The sequence below is a fragment of the Austrofundulus limnaeus genome, unplaced genomic scaffold, assembly GCF_001266775.1.
Source record: "Austrofundulus limnaeus strain Quisiro unplaced genomic scaffold, Austrofundulus_limnaeus-1.0 Scaffold14, whole genome shotgun sequence".
Lineage (NCBI taxonomy): Eukaryota > Metazoa > Chordata > Actinopteri > Cyprinodontiformes > Rivulidae > Austrofundulus > Austrofundulus limnaeus.
The window spans coordinates 2,400,160-2,422,598 of NW_013952416.1; the positions used below are offsets into that span (position 1 = coordinate 2,400,160).

Below are 22,439 nucleotides of genomic sequence, written 5' to 3' on the forward strand. Positions count from 1 at the left end.
AGCTGACACAAATATGTTTTACAGGTAAAATCAACTTAAAAAAACAAAAAGATGAAGTCTGTTAAAAGACAGCAAGGCGAAGACAGCCTTTGAGAACTTGTTTTTTTAATGTATTTAAATTAAAAAAAACAAAACAAAATTAATGCATGAGAGCCAAACAGTACAAGCCTGAGGGACAGTGGAGACACTAAGCAAAAACTAAGCAAAAGAAATAGTCTTCGAAAACCAGAAGGTTCCGAGGCCCACTTGGGCCTTGTAGTGTATGTTATGAATAAATTTCCTTGGACTGTGTGTCGGATAGTGATGGTTTTTCAACAGTTGTTTGGAGCATGTGTCCCTMAGCATCTGGCCTTTTAGAATCCAAAGATGAAATTGTGTCAATGAACCACCTTGACAGAAATGATGGGATGGAGGGATAAATATGAGATGATAAAGGAAAGGAGATAACACTCTTGTTGACCTATTGTCAAGTATCCACGGGGAGTCAACAGACCGAAGTCTATGCAACAAGCCAGGAGACACTAAGCAGTGTGACTGATGTCTTGAGGAAGACAGACTATGGTGTATTTATGACTGAGTGTATGTTAGAGAATACAACACAGCTTGGAAAACCAGAAATCTATTTCCAGCTTGTGTAATAAAGTTCTAAACTGATCACCACAAAGTTTTAGTGGCTGTGACAAATATCTATGAAAAAAAGAACAAACACATAATGGTGCCACTAGTAGTTCCATCACAGCCTTGTAGATTGGCTACAAATTCTTATTCAGCCGGTGCACTCTCTCATCTCAAATGACTGAAAGATTACTGTAGCAAGCTCTACAAAAATGAGTATGGTGCATGTGTGCATGACTTGTCAAATATAAAATATCTGCTTCTGTAGAGACTGCATCTGGTACTGTTTATTTTAGTACACGCTGGCAAAATGGAAGCAAAGAAGGAAAAGCAGATGGAGGTGAAGGCTGACAGGAGTTTGTGTCCGTCAGTCATAGGTCAGACGTGACTCATCCACACTAAACCTGTCTTCCTACATAACTTCACAAAGATGTCAGAATCCCTGCTCATCATTCTGGAAAACACATGGGCAATCCATGAACAAAACATGAGCTAAACAGAAGGAAGGCRCGCAATGTTACCGAATCCATGGAACCAATTATTTTTTACTTCAACATTGTGGATGTGACAAGTAATAACATTTGTTGCAAAAGTCATATTATAAAAAAAAATCTAAATCCTTCAAAAAGCCAGACCAATTCATTCAATAACACACAAATTATTATAATTATCTGAATAATAAAACAAAATTTGTCAAATAAAAATGTCGTATTAATAGTCAATTATCTTTTCAACTTTAARTTTTCCAATTGTACACACATCAAACTTTGACATCTTGTGTCATGTTGCTGCCTCCTGATCAGGTCGTCATTGTAAATGAGAATTGGTTTTCAACTGACATATCTGTTAAAACAAAGGTTTAAACATAAATAAATATTTTATTGTATACTTTTAATATGAAGCAAAGCACAGGAACRTTAAAAACAAAATCAGTTCATCGTGTCAAATTCTAGCAACCATGGAATGATGAGAACGGAAAGCCAAATTAACTTTGCAATGTGTAGTGGTCACACTGATAAACATATATAGAAATAATGTAGTACAAATAATTTTTATAACACAAAAAGGTCAAGGTACAAACGACAATGACAAAATGCCAAAGTGTTTTTTCAGTTCTCTGCGCTGAAAGTAAAAATGATAAAACACCATATATCTGTGTCTCACAGTCTGTGAAGGTGACACAAAACCTCTTTCTTGCTATTCCAAGATAGTTCATGAAAGTGATACTAAGGGCACATACAGGTAAGTCTTTTTAGAAGCATGAGTCACACGTTCGCTTTGAATGAAAATGTGCATTGAGGGTTGTGCATTTCAAGATGACTTGTGTTTCCTGTGATCATAGTCGTGATRTATCTCACGGATGCCAACAGTGTATCCTGTGAAAGAAGAAACTACTAAAGGGAAAAAAACAAAAACCCAAAGACACAGTAACCTGTCACTTTATCAATACACTTGTTCAAAACAGAAAAGTGGGGGYTTTAAGACATTTTAAATGTGGCATTGCTGTGTGTGCCAGACAAGCTGGTCTGAGTACTTAAGAAACTGCGGATCTACTGAGATGTTGTTTTTTATACAACCATCTCTAGGGTTTTAAGACAATGGTCCAAAAAAGGAAGCTCCTTTGAGCAGCATTACTGAGGAGAAAAAAAAWCTTGGTGTTGTCAGAGAAGAATGGGCAGACTAGTTAAAATATGACAGAACGGCAACAGTAACTCAAATACCCACAAAGGTTTACATAATACCATCTCTGAACATTGGCTACCTCTGATTTTTAAAGATTGGTATAAGCTATTGGAAACTCAAAATGGATCGAACTTTACTTTTTTCTCCTGACTCTCAATGCTGCAAGGAGACATGAAAAATTATACTAATTTACTGTTTTGTAACGCTTAAAAATACTGTAAACTTTAGATTCCTGGTACCTTACAACAGGAATCTTTTGTAAAAAAAAATGATCACAATGGCAAAATGGCCAAGACCCACGTAATTGCACTAGCAGAGGCTTGGCTGCAGACTTTATTAACAACGCTCAATGCCACCACATGACAAGAGAGTGAATTGACCCTTGTTGTATATTCATTGATTGTTGATGAAGATAAGTGAAGACTAGCAACATCAATGCATCTCACAAAARGACCCATGAATTGATTCAGAACCAGGCGTGATGAGGGGGATGAAAATCAATAAGGCGTCAAGGATATCCTTCGTCAAGGAGACAGCCTAGCAGTTGTCATAGTCATAATGAAATCCCAGACACAAGTAAACTTTGTAAGCATGAGAAAAGAAAAGTTCAGACTGCTTTAATGACATGGTGAAATCAATGCAAAAATCTTTACTTTTATGTTCATTTTCTAAATGTTGCCCCCAATCAGAATCCAACATTTTAATGTTTGATACTTTATTACTTTATGTTGGGAATATGTGGGGGGAAAATTTTTGAAAATCAAAATAAACATGCTGTAACAAAACAAATACTCCTACAGCCAATACTCAAAGGACCAAAGGCTGCAGACAGAGGAGCAGCTGGGAATGTTCTGCTAACAGTGACAAATGTGCAACAGACAAGTGAGTCAGCCAGAAAATCTGTTTTGAGTGTGGCTTCTGGCAGAGACCAAGTAGCAATTGTTATTTAGCWTCTCTTGAGGATTTGCCAAGTTGGGGGAATATTTTCAGCCATGAAGCTGCTTTGCTTTATCTGCCATTGCTATTATCACAGTTGAAAATCAAAGTCAATGCAGATTTATTACTTGCATTAAATATTGAGGTTCATGTGTGCATTGAAAAACGGGATATATTAACCTGTCTGCAGTGGAGACTAATGCTGCATAAAGGCTCCAACAATATTTCCCATGACAATACAAACATTGTGTACAAAGTAAACACCACGMACAAACAACCCAAGGCATATTTCTGCTCTGCTCGCCAAACTGCAGCACACATTTGAGCTCTGCAACATTCCAGCTAAAATATTGTGAAACATCAACTAACTTTTTATTTCAATCCTTCATTTAAAGAAAGACTATGAAACCAAAGCTGATTGTTTTCTGCTGATTGGAAACTTGGTGACAAAAACAGAACTTTGCTTGTGCAAAAAATTTCCTTCAAATATTAACAAAACATACCGGTATCTTTGTGCAACAGCTTAGGGGGATWTGGTCAAATTTACACTGATCATAAACAAAACCAAATAACTTCTTAACATCTATGGGAATKTTTCTTTTTTGTAAAATTTATCCCRAGACAGTTAAGAACAAGGGCAGGGTWGTCTTTGTATAATCAATAATTTTATTAGGAAGATTAATGCCAACAACAAAATTATGAGCAAACAGTTATAATCAGGCTTCTACACTCTTTTCAGCAATCAAAAAAAGAAATGCATTTTGTTTTAAAAACAGCTCAACAGCTTTTTAGTTTAATCACCAATTAGTGTAAATCTGCTTTTAGTAGATATGCTACTCTATGGCCTGCTTTTCTGGTTAATAAGCTTAGGTTTAAAAACTAAAAATAAATATGACTGTTTTAAAGGTTATAAGCACATGCTCATTGTATTTTCTACAATTTCTTTTTCTTTTTGTTCTCATTCCAATGTTAATCCCCCTTCATTTTTTACAGCAGTTACTATAAGATAAGAGTTTATTTACACGTGTTTCCATCGCCAATAAGTGAACAAGACACTGAGATATTAAGAGTAGCAAATTTGAGGATAGAAATTTATTGTCTTTGATTAAATGGGGAACACATGCCTCATTGGATTCTTTATTGCTGTCAAGGATAAATATTTGAAAATATTTTGACCATGTTGGAGATAGAAGCAAACCATCCTCACAGGTTTTGAAAATATTATAAAATATCTATGTTTAAGAAGAAACAAAATATTGCTTGATAAAATATGTAAGTTACATTGTAGACAGTGTAATGAGATTTTAACAGATAGAAGATATGGTTATTTATTTATTAAAAACAAGAAAGCTATTACAAGCAACTGTGGCAGAGTGGAACTCTAATACTCCAGGAGGAATGTAAATTATAATAAAAGAGATTACGGTAATCTAATTTATGTAGTACTAAATCACACGGTTTGCCACTGAGCTCTATTTTCCTAGCAAAGTAAAATGCTGGATGGGAGTTTCAAAAAGTACAAAGGAATGAATAATCAAGTAATAGTCCAGGTTTGTTCACATCTGCAGTGTTGATTCAGCGTCACGGGAACATCTACATGCTTGCACTTTGACGTCAGCACCAACCTGAGTGGACGGCCTTCTGAGTGATGTCGGCTTTTSTGTTGTGTTCACCTTGGGGTCTGAGTGTGAAGGGCACTTCTTTGTTCTTCATTTCAAACACGTCACCTCGCCTCGGGCCACTTTCACTTTTTTCCCAACTCTTTCCACATGCACCCGTAAAGCAGATCCCTGTTTGTTATTAGTTCTGACTTTACCCATCATCTAGTTCATTCCTAGTTTGTACACTTGTGTCTTGAATCCTGCTTGACTGCCTGAGACTTTAAAGAATGACCTTGAACTTTACATGTAAGCAGAAGTTAATATAACCTAGGCACAAAGTGATTCTGAGCTGGATATAATAAAGATATGGGAAAAGGTTAAAGGGCTTCACACACTTCTACATTTCAGTGTGTACAAGCTATTAGGGCTGTTGCCAGTGCATGACACACTGCACCAAAGCACTTGATTGTAGTTTTTACTACAACACAATAGGTGGCAATATTGCACTGATTTGTCAAATGTCTATCCAAAACACTAAAAAAGAAAAAAATGTGAGTGTGCTTGTGATTCCTGACTGATTCCCCAACATCTTGTTTTGCATATTGTCTTTATCCACTGTGTGTTTAGCACACGATTTTTTTTGAGAGCTTATCAGCCTACACTGATTACGCACAGTCAGAAAACTCTGGGATGCCCATGGTCATCTACTAAGAGACCATAGGCAGTGAGCAAACAACTGAGCGGACACAGAACTAAGGAGTACACTGGAAGGAAAGCGAATTGTACAACATAGCTGATGTCACTAACTTATGTAACTGCCAAACATTTAACAATACCTGTGATGGGTGACTTGCAGTTCTCCAAGAAGCTGATTCTTGAACCACTGGTCAAAGTCCACGTTGTCAAACAGCTCATATGCCGCCAAGCCCACTGCATTGTAAACTGAAGAAAAAAAAAGAGTCCAATTTAAGCGAAAAGTGAATTTAAACACATATTACAATCTTTATTGAAAAAAGAATATCATAATAGGAGGAAAAAATTAAGAAAGTGCATTATTTATATTGGGCTGTGAAATTAATCGAGTTAACTCTGATTAATTTTAGTGCTGCATGGGCATAGATTAAAATTTTTTATCGCGATTAATCACGATTAAAATTTACAATCATTTTACTATGGCTGAATATGTAGGTTTGTATATTGCAATGCACTCAGTGCATGCTAGGTCATGTTTATAAATGAGAAGTGGTTCTCTAACAGTTTACCTGGATAAATAAAGGTTAAATAAATAAAACAAAATTAAAAAAAAAACTCCATGTGTAACACATTATGTACAGATTTTTTTCTTTTTGTCTTCTTATGGCTTATTTTATTTTATTTATTTATGTTTTGCTGACAATTGTGACCTCAGTATCTATCTTTCATTCCTCATGTAGTACTCATTTGGAATGAAAATCACTGAATTCTTGATTTAACCATCATTATTCTGCACAAAATTTAACTCACTCTAATATGTTTGGAGCATTTTTTAGGTCCTGTTTTATATTCAAAAAATCATGTCTAAGCATCCATTTTGTTTTCTAAATAAAAACATTAATTTATTTTATCAATATGCAATAGAAATGTATGTTAAATTTAAGATTAATCATGATTAATTCACAGCTACTTGGGGATTAATCAGATTAAAAATATTAATCACTTGACAGTCCTATATTTAATACAAGAGCATACAAATTTCCATTGCTTCAATTTAGTTTCCTAATTTTCAAGTTCGGCAGAAATTAGTTCTTATAACAAACACTTAAAGAAGCTACGTTTTACAGATAAATAAAACTGACAAGGGTTCTGAAGTAACTATGTGCATTCTTTTTTTAAGAAGTTTGTGATGGACTGCTCCTCCCTCTCTTCGGTTCTTTTTCAGCTATTAAATAACAGTACAATGTTTTGACACTTGTGTTTCACTTGCCCTGGGGACACACTTTAATTAATTCCTGCTCCATTTCATTGCTGCATTATTGCAACACTTGAATGAAATGTTCAAAACTTTGCTTTTGTAGAAGTTCAAAAATGGCAACTCAGGCGACTAATGGGTCTGTTTAAATGTACTTGCTCACTTTTATTGTACAATAGTTCAGGAAGTGGAAGGTAATGCTATCCCTGCAGCCTTTAAAAATTATAAATTAGAGACAGATAAAAGAGCTACTAGAAAAAAAACATATAAACACTTCATTGATCTCTGCAATATGAAAAATTTAAAACACCACGACAATAAAGGAAGCCATGCAATGAATTCATATCTCCAGCAGTGCCAAGGACTTCTCAGGCCACAGAAAATATTACATGTTTATAAATCAAGTCAAGATGTCTCACGCTGGGAGCTGCAAATACTTCACAAATAAAAAGGAATGTGGGACAAGGGCAAAGGGGGGACAAGGATGTTTCTCCCCTTTACTCCTTGTACCATTTACAAACTCAGCCTTCACTATGATGCCCACGACACACATTTATGAAGTTTTGTGACTATCCTACTTAGTTGCAGCATCCATCATGCTGACAAAAATCTGGCCTCAGAGAACCATAACAAAACTGGGCAGCGCACTCGCAACAACCTTTGTTATTCCAGTAGCAGCAGGTGTCAAGGTACTTAAAAACACATCTAATTTGCAGTGCCAGCATCACAATGATGCCTCAAAGGGGTTTTAAATGGCAAATAATTTAAAGCAGACTATTGCAGCTTCATAAACAATATAGTTGTTGTCTGATGTGGACGAGATTTTATTAATGTCTTAACAGGACAAAGTGGAGGATGAATAATTGGCGCTGCACCATTTGTTATCCAAATTATTAAATCAAATAAAGTTAAAAATACGTCTGGTTTCATTTGTGAAGAGTGTCAGTGAGTGGTGGTAGAGTCCAACTGAACCTTCTTGCTGTAAGGCATCAGTACTAACCACTGAGCTGTCATGCTGTCAAATAAATTCAGATATGTAGAAACGGGAAAAAAAGGTTTTAAAAGTATTTATAAAATTCAGGGMTTTTTTTTTTACTCACCAATACGCAATTTGCATGTGGATGAGAGGTGCAAATGGAAAAGAAAATTAGCTTTGCAAAATATCCATGTTTTTCTTGGACAGGGCCTCGGTCTCATCTATCACATGTTGGAAATTCATCAAGAGGGGAAACCACTAACATTTATTACGAAGGGTGTGGTCCAAAAGCTCACTAGTGTCACAGCTGGCATGATCCCAATGCCGAAAATTGCTTGTATTTTTTAAAAGCTAATTTTCTTTTAAAAAAAATTAATAATTAACTTACCAATATTATTGAATGTTGGGTCCCTGAACCATTCTTATCACAGCACAGCAATGGTGTTTACCGCTTTATTAACTTAGTACACTGTTGGGATTTCTACAAGTATCCAGGTCTCAGCGACCCTCTTAGCACACAATGATTTATGTGAGTATGCCATAAATCGTAATAAGTGCCAGTCTGGGCATGCCAAAGGAGTTATAAATAGTAAAAGAAGGTAGAGAGGGGAAAGGAGGCAGAAAGAAAAAAACTGTCGTGAACATGAGAAACTGACTGAGTGTGAGAGCAGCACCGTTAGAATCGAGCTCATTATCCCGATGCAAAAAAGGGTCAACCTAATGATTAGACTGAAATTTTCATGTAGTAATTCTGGCTTCATACGCAAGGTGAAAGTCACTCTTGTTCATGCCATGAGCTTCATAAGTTCAAATATTATGTATTGTTTGCTATTATAATTCAAGAAAAGTTCTTTAATGCTCTTACAATTTTACAATTACTTTTAAAAACAAAAATAATTTACAGTTTTTATATGTTTTCAGCTTTATAAATACTAACTCTTAGATAAATCTTAAACTGACCTGCATCCTTCATTAGCAACTGAACACGGTCCTCCACATTAGTTGGGCCTGCAAACAAACAAACATACATTTCATGCAGTTTAAATGACAAGATAACCTGGATTTTCAGGATAAGATTTAAGCTATACAATTTTGTATTCATAAAAATCACTGTTTAATGACAACAGATGATGTGTGGAATGCAATAGATCTAGTTCCAACATCAAATGACAGTTCAAACATTAAGAGGCCTTGACCCCACAGTATCAATCATGCTAAAGTCATTTTACCAGTGTGCTCGCTCTCTCTCCATTACTCCCTGCTCTGTACTTAGTCTTCACAAATCAATAGATGCTTTCTTTCAATCATAGAATTGCTCAATCTGTTTTTTTTCCCCTCTTACTCCAGCAGAACCAATTTCCACTCTGTCACTAGAAAAGGGAAGTAGATTGAGAGAAAAGAGCAGGAGCAGACCCCTGTGATCAACCCCTGTGAGCAATGGCACCACTAATTCAGCAACAGGACAGAAGATGCACACCACTTCCCTAAAGGGACCAGAAGCTGTGTGCCATGTGTGTGTATTTGACTGGGAGATCAGTGAGATGAGAACTGGATGTGCAGGCTGTCACCAGGGAACTTCACAGTACTGTCAAGACTATAGATTACTTGTGGCTTATCTATGGCAACATGTTCAGTAATTTTCTGATGTATAATGATGGCTTATTACAGGGCTATTCAACTAGCACAGAGGCTGAACATCCAGCAATTAGTCATTTTGTAAATAAAGTATTACCTTTGAAATAGTTTATTTTGCTGAACCCTATGTAATAAAAGTAGTAATAATAAAACAATATAAAAAACAAAACTAACACATTATGCCTCCTATAATATTTTAGACATCTCTGACTTTCCATATTTTTAAACCAATTTTATTTTCACTTTCATAGTTTTATCTTCAGCTGTTTGTAGTTTTAACTGTCTTGGATGTTCACAGAAATGATTTTTTTACCAGCTTCTGGCCAAGATTCTGAAGTTTCTGTAGATACCACACGCTTATGTTTACCTAAAATAACTTATAGTAATTAAAATAGAAAACCGGGGCTTTGGGTTTTAGAGATGAATGAATCAATTGGCGGGCTGATCTTTGGTCACTCGCAAATGTGGCCCGTGGGCCGCCAGTTGAATAGCCCTGGCTTTTTATTTATATTCACTCAAAAAAAAATTCCTTAAAAAAAAACCAAAGCTTGCTGAGCAGTTAACAGATGGCTGAATACTTCACTGACCCTGCAGATTCTGAACCATGTCCAATAGAACTGGTGTCAGGGTTTGGCTGTACTTGTGGAAGATTTCCAGGAACAATACCTCCGTACAAGGCTAATAAAGAAAAAGAGCAGAAAAACAAAATGACAGACAGTTAATTGGCAGTCATTATTACAACTTTCATTAAGCCTTGCAACAACTTGTGGTTTTGTTTTCCACCATGTGTCAGTAGGTGGTCACATCAACAGGTGAGATCAGCACAATGCAGAAGAAAAAACAAATATGAAAGAAAAATAAAGCAAGCTGTTCAAAAAAAATGAGATTCATAATAATAAAAAAGTCGATAATAATCTATAAGGGAATTTTATTTTATTATTTTATTTATTTAATTTTATTTTATTTATTTATTTATTTATTTTGTGGTTTTATTTAACAGAGACAAGGCCCAGTTACATTTATTGGTTTATTGGATTTAAACGTCACACAAAAATATTTGAATAAAGAGATCCAACATATCTGARATGACTTGGGTCACTTTGGGGAAAATGTGGCATGAACCATGGCATTTGGTCACTACTGCCAGTAGGGCTGCCACAAACAATTATTTTTTATAATCGATTAATCACCAATTATTTTTTTCGATTAGTCGATTTATCGGTTCATACGTTAATTGCATATAAAACATACAGCTTATCGTGCCAGAATGCAGCTTCTATTATATAACCATCATTAGATTTTAGCTATATGCTAACTAAAAATAATTGCTGTGAAGGCAAGTTCTGCTCTGCAGATATTGCACCGGTTTCTCTTTCATTTTCTTAAAATGATCCCACACTTTTGAGCTCCGTTGCCAGGTAGCCATGGTACCAGAGCCTGTCTGTATAATGTCTTGTGACGTCCACGGCCTACCCCAGTTACCACTACTGCGCATGTGTTTCAAGGACAGAAAGGCAGATGTGGCAGTGGAAGGTGTCAAAGCAGTTTGGAGAGAAAAACAAAGTAAAAAACAAACAAAAAAAAGAAAATGATTAATCGATTATTAAATTAATCATCGATTATTTTAATAATCGATTAGTCGTAGACTAATTGACTAATCGTGGCAGCCCTAATTGCCAGATGAAAAGCTTATCCAGCTTATAAAAGGAAGACAAAAATCAAGCCAATAATCAACATAGACTGAGGAAAATTTTAATAGTGAAAGGTCATCTATAATCAACTGCTGGAAATAGTGACCGTGTAGCAAGTTCTGGAGAACTGACACTTGATCTATGAACCCTCCTTAACAGGAAAATATGCTAATACAAAGTCTAAAGAGAAGGAGAGCTACTGATAGAAAGTCCAACCTCCTGAATAAACCATGAAGCAAAAAAAAAACGTACACTTTCACTGGTCATATTCTAATCTGAACTTGGCAGCTGAAATGTTTAGGTACATGAAAAACTAAAACTAAGTTGCAAAAAGCTCTTAAACACTTGTTATTTCTGCAGGGATTTCTAAATTATAAATCACTCCACTTTTTAATAGGCTATACTTCTTTGTGATCAAACTTTCTGTCTCCAGCATCTCGCTTAAAGTAAATATCAAGCTTTAAATTAAAGAATCCTTTACTTCAAGGAAGATATTTGTCATCTGAAAAGATTTAAGCAAGAGTGGGACACAACACAGAAGGGGGAAAATGAGAAATTGCAAGGAGACTAAACAATAAATATAATCAAGGATGAGGGATCATTTCATTAGCAACTACTAATTATCAGCCTCTGCCAAAGCTTCATAAGCTGCTCCTTCAAGATTACATGTAAAAAATATTCTAAATGCTTCATTATATAAGACTGTTCAATTTTTTAAATAAAGAAAATTATAAGAAATATTTTTTACTAACTACTAGAAAACCTTAAAACCTTTTAGGCTATAAACTGTACAGTGATGATACAAACACTACTTAATGTAAAATATAAAAGGTTTCACAATCTTTCATTTTTAATATAGAGCTCCATGGAAAACACAGATGGAATTACAGATTTAGTTAAATTAAAAAGAACACTGTAAAACACTGAATGGTGGGAAATTTGTTACATGTAAATGCAGTCTAACAAATCGGGATAATCTTCAACAATCTACGTTAAAATTTTATTCATGAACAGACTACATGATGGCCATGTTGTCCTCTATCTGTAGGGTGTAATGTATGACGGAGGCCCAAAGTTTGAGTCTCCCAAACACATCACTGAGGCAAAGCAAAGATGTCTGCAACAGATTTCCAAAAATCAAAACATTTAATGCCAAGTTTGTAAATGTGTAATTTTGTTTTAACTTACCCGTAGACTGTATTTCCAAGAGTCACCACCAGCTTCTTCAACAGCTGAAGTAAAAAATAAAACATTGTAGTTGAAGGTTCACAACAGAAGCACTACATACTGATATTCCCTTCCTGTTTATTTTAACTTCCAGTGGTTCTGTCTCAATAAAATCTATGATGAACCAACTAAAACCAAATTTATGTTCTTTAGCAGGTTGCTTCTTTGCACCTTTCTCCTAAAGCCACCAAAATCAGCACTATAAAATACAAACTAATCCTACCTTGAATAAAAGAAATGCTTCTAACAGCAAGTTCAAACGTTTGATATACATAATGTAATGTTGAACTGCTCCATATCTGTGTAGATTTCCAGTCATCGAAGCCACTATAATAAGCCGGGGAGTTCTTTGCACCAGTGTCAGACCTTAGGAAGCTCCTCCGATGCCATCTTGTTAAATATTTAGTAGCCCCGATGCTTTGAACACCAGCACATTAACACATTTAATATATTCTACAGATTATCAAATATTATTCACAGTTCAAAAAAAATGTGTATGAACTTCTCAAAGTAAGTCTGCACTGGAAGCTTTCTTGCAGACTTTATTACCTGCCAAACTAGCTAATCCCTTACAGTTCTGGACATGGTTGTGAACTCTAAGTTCACGACTATTACAGATATTTGATCACAGCTTGTTTTAGGGGCTGAGCTTTTACCAAAACTCTCAGGGTCCTCCTCCCACATCGCCAGCTCTTCCTCTGTGAGAAGGAAGTAGTGCGAGACAAGCCGGCGCCCGATCTCTGTCAGTGTTGGGTGAGTAAAGAAGGCTGTCTTGATCTTGTGAGCTTCTATATTCTCTGGTTTACTGTCTAATGTATGAAAAGAGAAGTGACAAAAGATAAATCCATTTTAAAATATTATATATACATATTATTCTCATTAAAATTTGGAATACATACTTGTGATTGACATACTAGTACTATTACCCTTTTTTGGATTTGCCAGCATCTTTTAGTTGATGTTTGAACATACATCAGTTGACAGCATAAATGATTACCAAATATAATTAATTTTACAGTAAAACTATTTAAATGCATTCCATTTTAGACAAGAGTAAAGAAAATAGTCTTCAAATTGTGTAATTTTATTATGTTTTCTCAATGTWTGTCATTGATGAAGCATTTGTAATCTGGTTTTCGTTAATATGTCACAAAGAATATATTTAACAGTCTAATTTACAATGTCTACAAGTCAGACTTCAAAATTAACTGGAAAACCAACATTAATACACAAGCTTGCTAACATAAATGCTTAATAAAGAGATCTCCAATTGGARGTAAAAAAAGCCACACTAACTGAAAAATGAAATGACTAATGCCATGCCTCATTGACATTTAAATTGCTGGAGGCCTTTTCCACAGCTTGAAATAAACATAAGCTGCAGTGATGAACAGGAATGCGGATGATATTTCAGAACAATGTCAGTGATCAGTTTTGAAGAGCTTGCAGCATTTTCTGTTGACTTTCTAAACCAGAGCCAAACTCAATCAGATTTGATTGTCTATATTTTAACATTCTTCTACAATTTGTCAAATCTAACTTTCTGAATAAGAGTTTGTTTGTTTTTTCTTCCGGTGCCGTTATYTCTTACCATCAATGTTCTTGGCCGGTTTGTATGCCTCATTCTTTACAATCATCTTGATGAGATTCATGCACTGGACAATGAAGCGTTCAAAGGTCACGCCCTCTCCGGCAGGTGTGAAAATGTAGCTAACGGCAAACTCCAGGGAGCGCTGAATTAGGGGGATAAATGCATATGGATGGCACTCCAGGAAATCCAGCAACTTCAAAAGGAAGAGGAGAGGAAAGAAAAGTACAGAAGCAATCAAACATGGAGAAAGATCGAAAGACATTACCAGAGTTAGGCACTGCACTACGGTAGTTAAAAATGTCCTTGCACAAAATGTAGCTTGTTCAATATTAATTAATATAGTCCACAGAACACAGAGGTCCGCGCCCTGGAGGCCTGGACCTCTGTGCCCTTTCCTGGATCTGCTCTGGTATGGTGGGTGCCGATGGGGCCCATGAGTTTGTCGCTGCTGGCCCCGGGAGCTGTGCGTGTGGTCGCTGGAGGGACTCTCCCAGTTCTCCCCTATGGTCTGATCTGGGGCGTGGGTGAGCGGATCTTCCCGTGCGGGTGCCCCTTGGGGCTCTGCACTCGAGATCCCTCTCGGGCCCTTGGGCTCTGGTCTTCCCTATGTCTGCCTCGTGTCTTGGGGGTTGGGTCTTCGATCCTCCACAGTCACTATGAAATATTCCATTGGAGAAATCTTGTATATACACACATGTTCACAACTGCTCACTAACAGGTGTTCTGATCCAGGGGGTTCTGACTGGTCACTGAGTGTGTATATATGTCTGTGTGTATATACTGACAATATTTATGAARGTAGGCATGTATGTATGTATATCTTTATATATGTATGGGCATGTGTATATACTTATATATGCCCTCCATGTATTTATCCATTTATTTTTCAGGTGAGCGGACAGATGTTGGGTGTGTGGTCCCGTGTTTTCTTGGTGTATATTTAATGTACTTCTAATCGCTATTTCAATCTTTCTAATTACTTCTCTCTCTGTTTTTCTCTCTTTCTCTATTTTCTCTTCACTTAAAAAAAAGTCACTGATGATGAAGAAATAAATAAACTAAATAAACTAATAATATTTGGTTTCGTTTTTTACTGAAGTGACAAAAAATATTTATTAATATAGTAAACTCACAACTTTAGTGTACAGTATGATTGTCTTTTCCAGCTTTTCTCTGCATGTGCTCTCTGGACCAACCTGGCGACCTGAAAAAAAAAAACATATAACCTTGATACAGAAGTAATACTTAATACAAGAAACAGCATTAGAATAGTAAATCAACTGCATCTAAATAACCTTTTTATAGTTTTTTTTAAAGAATTTTTACCCTACAAGTCACATTTACACACAAACATGTGAAAATCAGGGACATATTGCGGTTTAGTGTCTTTTCTTTCCCAAAGACACTGTGGTGGAGAAAGCCACGATCTGTATCAACCTTCCAATTGGCAGACAGACTTTTTTCTTCCTGAGCCACAGTCACTTAACGTTAAGTTGCATAGAATGTCAGTAGGCCCAACATTAAAAGCATTTTGCGACATTGGTGGAAACCACTGGGAAAAGCTATCTAGATTCTTCTTAACACAATTAAAGCCAAAAAAATATTCAGCCTTTTTATTATGAGGTTGTGATAACCTGTCTGGAAAAACTCTGGACTGACATAAAAAAAGTGCAGTAAAGTGTTGCTTTTTAAATCAGCAGAGTTAACAGTGTCCTCCAGACAGCAGCTCAGAAGGGAGAAAAGGCAGCGAAAAAGCAAGAAAAGTTTTCATTTATTTTCAATTACTAAAGAATATCTTTTTTAATAAATACTCACTTCACCTTGTCTTGGTATTGTCCTGTTGGTTTACTGGTGTATATGAATTCCAGTGCAATATTAGAAATCAAAAATAAAATGGCAACAATGATTTTGACTCCATAAAACCCACTTATGATGCTGGAGCAAATAAAGATGTTTTATGTTTTATCCTTCACTTTCTATAAAATTGTTTTAGCAACAATAAAAGCATTTGGGGCTCCTCAAATCATCATAAACAGTCAGGTTTATTGGTACCTTTAGCTTTATATGCACATAAATTTGTATCAGATACCAACACAAAATGACAATAAGGTTACCTGGCCTGCTGAGTATTTTTCTTGCAAATCAGAAATTATGCAAATCAATATTGCATAAACACTACATGTCAATGCAGTTGTTTCTTTGTTTGCTGGTGCATGGCAGCTAGTCATGATAGGAGACGATACATCATCAGGCACTGCAGTCATACATCGAAAACCTCAAATCTTCAAATCAAAGCAAATACATAAAAAAACCAAAGGGTCTTCTTTTTGACAGATGTGTAACTTCATAAAATGTTTTCTCACAGTATAATGAAAGATGAAAGTAGATGGATGACCCAAGTTGGACGACAGCCATCAAACAGAAAAAAGTCAGACACCTAAATGGATCCCAAAGACTGTCTAAAATCATCCGTTTATTTGGCTGACCTTATCAGACAGAGCGGAGCTGATACTGTATTTCTTGCCAGGCAAGCTATGAGCTTCCTTGCCGTTTCCTCTATCTGCCAGGCCCAAATACCAACAGGGCCCTGAACCTGTCTCTCCACTGCCATCAGCAAAGTGAATATTGGAAATAAGGTTGTGGTTCATATCTTAAAATCATCTTTTTCTTCTTTTTTTAAAGCTTGGGGTGCTATCTCACTCATAAGGTGTTGCTATGACAAACTTGTCTAGTAAAAAACAAAAGACCACTAATGTTCTTTAAATATTCACTTCATTTCAAAAGATAGAAAGCCTGTCAATAAACAAAATCTTTCCTCAGGTTTCAATTGAGGAGCCTATTAACTGAAATAAATTGCAGTAATTTCCTTCCAGTTGCAAGAAGAATGCCTGTTCTACTGGTGGTAATTTCCAATTATCATAAAAATTTAAGAGTCCAGTTTACAAAACTGAACACCGTTAATTGCACCAACGTCAACACTTAAGTTGTTTCCACTTCATGTTATTCACACAACAATAGAAACGCTGCGCATCTCTATTAGGATGGAGCTGTTGGTTGAAAAGCAAATTAGTTTGTGACAAATTTATCTTTTAGTTTTGGGAATTACAACTGAAATGTTAAATACATCCAGACATTTGTTTAACCGCAACAAACTATCAAATTAGGAACTTTGCTCGTTAAAATCAATAAACTTAATACAATTCAATGTGACTGCTCTGAACAAGTATGCACATGCATTCTGTTCAGAAAAAAAAAACAGAAGAGCATGCATAAAGGTACATGCCTTGGAACAAAACAGTTTTCTTAGAAAAAGCCCAATCATCCCTATAACTAACTTGATCCACACGGGAAAATAAACCACTCTAATTAAAGCAGTATACTTACAGAATTTGAATATTTTAAAAAATTAGATCTACCTACAGCTATTATAAATATTGTAAAATAGGATTGACAAACCAATTAATTTATGGACTATAAAAAAGGTATCATGCAAAAAAAATTTCTTGCTTTCATTAGTTTTAGCAATATTATATTGATCTAGTGCTAAACTTGGTTTACAGCAAATATGATATATGGCCAAGATTTTTGTAAACCACATCAACATATTTAGCACTCGATATATATTATATAACTACACCTAGCTGCGACAATCTTAAGTTTTCATTATTCTCTGTGTTCTAACCTATTTTCATCTATCTGTGATGATTTTTGGCACATACACACAAGTAATGCACAGAACAGCAAACTCCATAAACTATTTTCACCGTCATTCAAGTCACACACCAACCAATGCTCCCAAACTGGAACTTGATGCTTTGCAACAGTCAAAGATGGCAGCATCCACAAAAAGGTCCATTTGTGAAACTTAGAACTCCAGGCTTCAGATAAGTGATTAGCAGCCACACAAGCCATTTCTGGTCAATACTGGGTAAAAACTCTAAAAGGTACTTTTAGTTTACCCCATTTATATGGCCACCTTACTCAATTGTAAATATTATGCTTGAGCCCCTTTAAAATGATCACAAAAGAAAAAAAGAAGAAAATAATTGGTTTTATTAAAATTTCCACTTCATGAACACTGGCAGGTTGTGCTTCAACCTGAAATCATACTGTAATGTAGCCTAATTATCTCAGAGTGGTGCTTATCAGAAGCAGTGTTCCTACACAGCCTACAAGACAGTGTTATGCCAACCCTTCATGTTATTGAAGCCGACAGTTTGATCCTCTGGGAGACGGTTATAATTTTGCCATCATAACTCCAGGTATGTTGGAACCTGAAGCTAAGCACACTTCTACAAGTAATTGAAAGAGAGTCATCATCATGTTTTAATGGATATAACCTCATTTAAAAACATGCTACAATGTGCAAATGTTAAACTAAAAGACAATGTTTGGTGTAACCAAGTAATGACCGAATATTAGATGAACTAAAAAAGGTTTTTAGCAAAGGCCTTTGCTCACGCAAGATCAAGCAATTTTTCAAACTTTTATTCAAGTTGGGTTCATACCTTTTAAATGACTTAGGTAATTTAGTGCAAGTTTAAATGACTTCTGTTAACTTCAAGAGGGGGAAAAAAAATCAGCCCCAAAAGGGTAACTCCATTTCAACTTTTAATTTGACACCTTCATTATGCAGAGCTATTATTAAGGCCCAGACTCTGAGTATCAAAGTATGTCAGACAAGACTTCTGCATTTACTAGATGAAATGCTGAAAAGTCTGTTTGTTTACAGGAGGGAGAGTCGAGGATCAAAGATTTGAGACCAAGAAAGAGACAAGTACTCACAGCATTCCAAGAACTGTTTTAGCCTTTCAAACACAGCATTCAGGAAACCCTGAAAGGGAAYAAATGAAGAGAGAGTGAGATAGTTTTAATCTTTTTTAACATTTCAGCAGCTGAATCACTCATGACTGCTTCACGAGAATATCAGGGAAGATATACTAGCAGACGAATTGTATGTATGTGTGTGGGAAAGCCTGCCTTTGTACTTATGAGTATAAATAAAAGTGCCTAGCTGCACAGTATGAAAGAGAATCAATTTTCTGTAGCTTGCTGTAGTTGCAGCTTAGCATGAGAAATTAGATGATAGATGGAGGTGCTATCTGTTTAATTCGGCATTAATGTTCTGCCATGAGGTCAATAGCAGCGTCATTAATCACACGTCCTGAAAAACACATTTCAGCCGGCAACTAAAGTTCCTAACAGTCTTACTGCGGAGGGGGAAGGGTCACGGGTAAAGCACAAATGAGTGGGTGGTGGATGATGAAGAACACAGCGCGCGACAGACATTTGTTAAGACACAAGTGGGATTCCGATAAGAGGATGATGGAAAGTGAACGACACCGAAAAAAAAGAGAGAAAAATACCGCTGAATGAGTTTTGACAAAGTTTGGACAATTAAAAGTTAGAGCGATGAGGCCCATGGCAATGCCAAGGGAGAATTAAAAAAGGAGAAAGTAATTCTTTTAAAAATGTCTGAAAGTTAATAAGTTTTTTTTAAGGCAGAATATAATTAAAAATAAATCTTCCATTGGTCATATTAGAAACACAAATGCAGAAAATAAAACCAGTAGCATAGACACAGTTAGGGTAGTAGAAATTATTAAAAATGAAAATAAAACAAAATAAGGAAGACAAGGTGTTGAGAATCAAACTGATTCATAAAAGATTTCCAAAAACATTTTCATTTCTAATGAACAAGTTCTATGCCTAGTCCAGCCTCATTTATGCAGCACTTGATACATATAATATAATAATGAAAAAAATAAAGTCATTATGCAGAATAAGTTTGAATTTTTCATGTTGTGGCAGCTTGTGTAAAAGCTGGCAAACTTTACCGTGCCTTGGGTCAGTATTTTCTCCAGCAATGCTGCAACTGTGATGATTGGGAAAATAGACCTCGACTGTCTAAAACGATCACGTCATGTGTGAAAAGACATCTTGTAAAACAATTCTACTCTGGAGGCCCAACAAGGAGTGTCATAAACGATCGCCATAGGGCCGTYACACAACAAGCAGAGTTCAAAAAGCAATGCCAAACAAAGACAGATGGCTGCACCACTTGCTGTTTCAAAGACTTGAGTTTGAACACACGGCYCACTAAAATCAATAATGTACACGAGAAGCTGTGCCTATGTGAGAGGAAATAAGTCAGTTCACTGTACAATAAAGAATATGGCAAAGATAAAACAGGTTTTATTCTAAAATGAAAATTATAATTTGTTTTAATGTTTAACACCAAATTTCAGTGACACCAAGAAAGACAATGCAACTAAAAATGGTAAAACATGGCTGATTGTTTTCAGCAGAGCATGTCAGGGCAAGCATAAGGAACAAACAGTGCTACGTTTATTTTCATTTAGAGTTGAGTTCAGTTTTATTTTAAATGGATTTTATAAAAGGAACTGAGTGGTCTTCATTTAAAGGAAAATTGTTAAGTTTAGCATAAAAATTTCAAGAATCACATCATGGTCTGTGTGAGGACAAGCGCTCACAATTTATGCATAGAATTTAAAATACATAAATAATGGGGGTTTATTTCACCCAATGAAGGAAACATTATAAAAGTTTATATCTTTTAGTAAAATCTCAAGTATATGTAACACTTCTCTGGAATGATGTGTTCATCATCTTACGAAGACATCACACTATATCTCTGAAAGTCTAAACCTGTAAGAATTTTTATAAAGCAACTTATTTTCCTGATGTTCTGCAGGAATACTAGAGCACACAAAGGACAGGAGTAGATCTCAAAGGAAAGGTGTCACTTCAGACTATTTTTTTATTCACTCATTCATAAAAAACACAAATTATAAATCATATCATGGCACATCATATCATATCATATCTTCCCTTTTTTTCCCAAAATAAATTCAAACAATAATATACATAAAAACAGTATCAGGTCCTTCCTGAAAAACAARTCATATCAATACACATTATACTGCATAAAATTTCTTCAACAAAATAGACTTTACGCTACTTTTTAGTCCAGTTAGGAGGCTTGATTGGCTTCAAAATCTTGAACAAAACATTAATGTAGCAGTGAAAKATGCCATAGATAAAGCAAACACTAATTAAGCATTTGATGTACAAGAATAACATAAATTTGATGAGTCTGACACAAGCATATTATTAAAAACATGCAAAGTAGTGTCTGAGAACTCATAAGCAATGCTTTTAAAGATCCATCATTATGGTAAATTTGTACATTTTTAATTTAAATCTCAGTCAAAAGGTAAACTGATGTTACTTGAAGTAACCATAAAAGGTATTTTCTTAATTACCTTTAAAACAATTAAAAAATACTTGCTTACCCAGGCCAATAAGTATTCTTGTCAAATGTGTACTGCCATTCTTTTTATCAAACAAATGAATCCATTAAATAAGAAAGTAGCCAGAGTTTGGAGCAAGAGTTGAAAGAGCTGGGACATTTGGTAAGAATCATTTRATCAACTCCCAGCTCTGTGGAAACCAAAGCCCTTGGTGAAGATTATTTTAAACCCAATTTCAACAAAACTAAAAAAAAATAATAATAAACTGTTTAATAAAGTAGAACTTTCTTCACACTTGGGAGTGGGAGAGGAGCTCAAACAGAACTGTTGACTCTYAACCAGGACAAGGCTTAAGGCACTTTCAATCATCATAGCCATCCATATTTCGCACGGCGTGACTGGAGTTATTTTTAACCCAAAAACACCAACAGAAAAGATCCACTTTAGAAAAATAAGACTGTTATAAGGCAGACGCAGTAAAATACACTGCAACTCACCATTACTTCCATATTTTGCTGCGGTTCTTGAAATCCATGAACTGTCAATTTGCGAAGCACTAAGAGGCAGAAAATATGATAATTAATATGCAGGGCCATCATTTATTGTAAATTAAGTCAACTAATGTTGCCTCCTACAGTGTTTCAAATAGTACCAGCCTATATTAATTTAAGTTTACAACTTGTCTTGATAATTACATTTTGTAAACAGCTTAAATAATGTGAATAAAATTATATTATGCAGCTTGTAGTCAGTCAAATATGGCTATAACTTTCTTTTTTTTTCCTGTATGAACAAAATTCTGGAACTCCTTTGAATGACAATGCTATTGAGCGTGCGTGTGTGTAGATGAGAATATCAAGGTTGTTGCTTTAGTTGCTACCTTTAAGAGATAGCAGAGTCCTCTCCAGTGAGTTGAGCGCTGCAGCCTCATCCCTGGCATAGACTTGTTGAAGGAAGCAGTCGGTGTGATGACTCCACAGAGAGCATGCAAAGCTGTAGATGCCTGACGCCAACTAGGAAAATTCATATTAACAGTTATAAAAAGTCAGTTAAATACAGATAGAAATATCCCTGGATGTGAATAGTAGGGCTGCAACAATGCATGTACCCGTATCGAACAGTGCTGTATCGAACAATACAGATTTTTAAAATTAATTTTATCAACTTGTCTTCTGAAGATGCTCTGTTAAAGGATCAGTGGATCTGTGTTCGACTACTCCACCTAGGCTGCATTTTTGAGCGCAGATCCACTGAGAAACTTG

At 35.5% G+C, this 22,439-nt stretch overlaps 1 protein-coding gene across 1 annotated transcript in view; it reads right to left on the reverse strand.

Moving 5' to 3' along the window:
• The window catches only part of ipo11 (importin 11), a gene marked incomplete in the record, with an annotated part of 131,874 nt that overhangs the window by 87,130 nt on the left and 22,305 nt on the right, over positions 1-22,439 (reverse strand). The window contains 10 exon segments of the mRNA XM_014002678.1: positions 5,672-5,777; positions 8,720-8,767; positions 9,982-10,072; positions 12,274-12,317; positions 12,969-13,121; positions 13,904-14,096; positions 15,037-15,107; positions 18,689-18,737; positions 21,675-21,733; positions 22,058-22,190. Coding sequence (XP_013858132.1) covers positions 5,672-5,777; positions 8,720-8,767; positions 9,982-10,072; positions 12,274-12,317; positions 12,969-13,121; positions 13,904-14,096; positions 15,037-15,107; positions 18,689-18,737; positions 21,675-21,733; positions 22,058-22,190 — 947 coding nt within the window.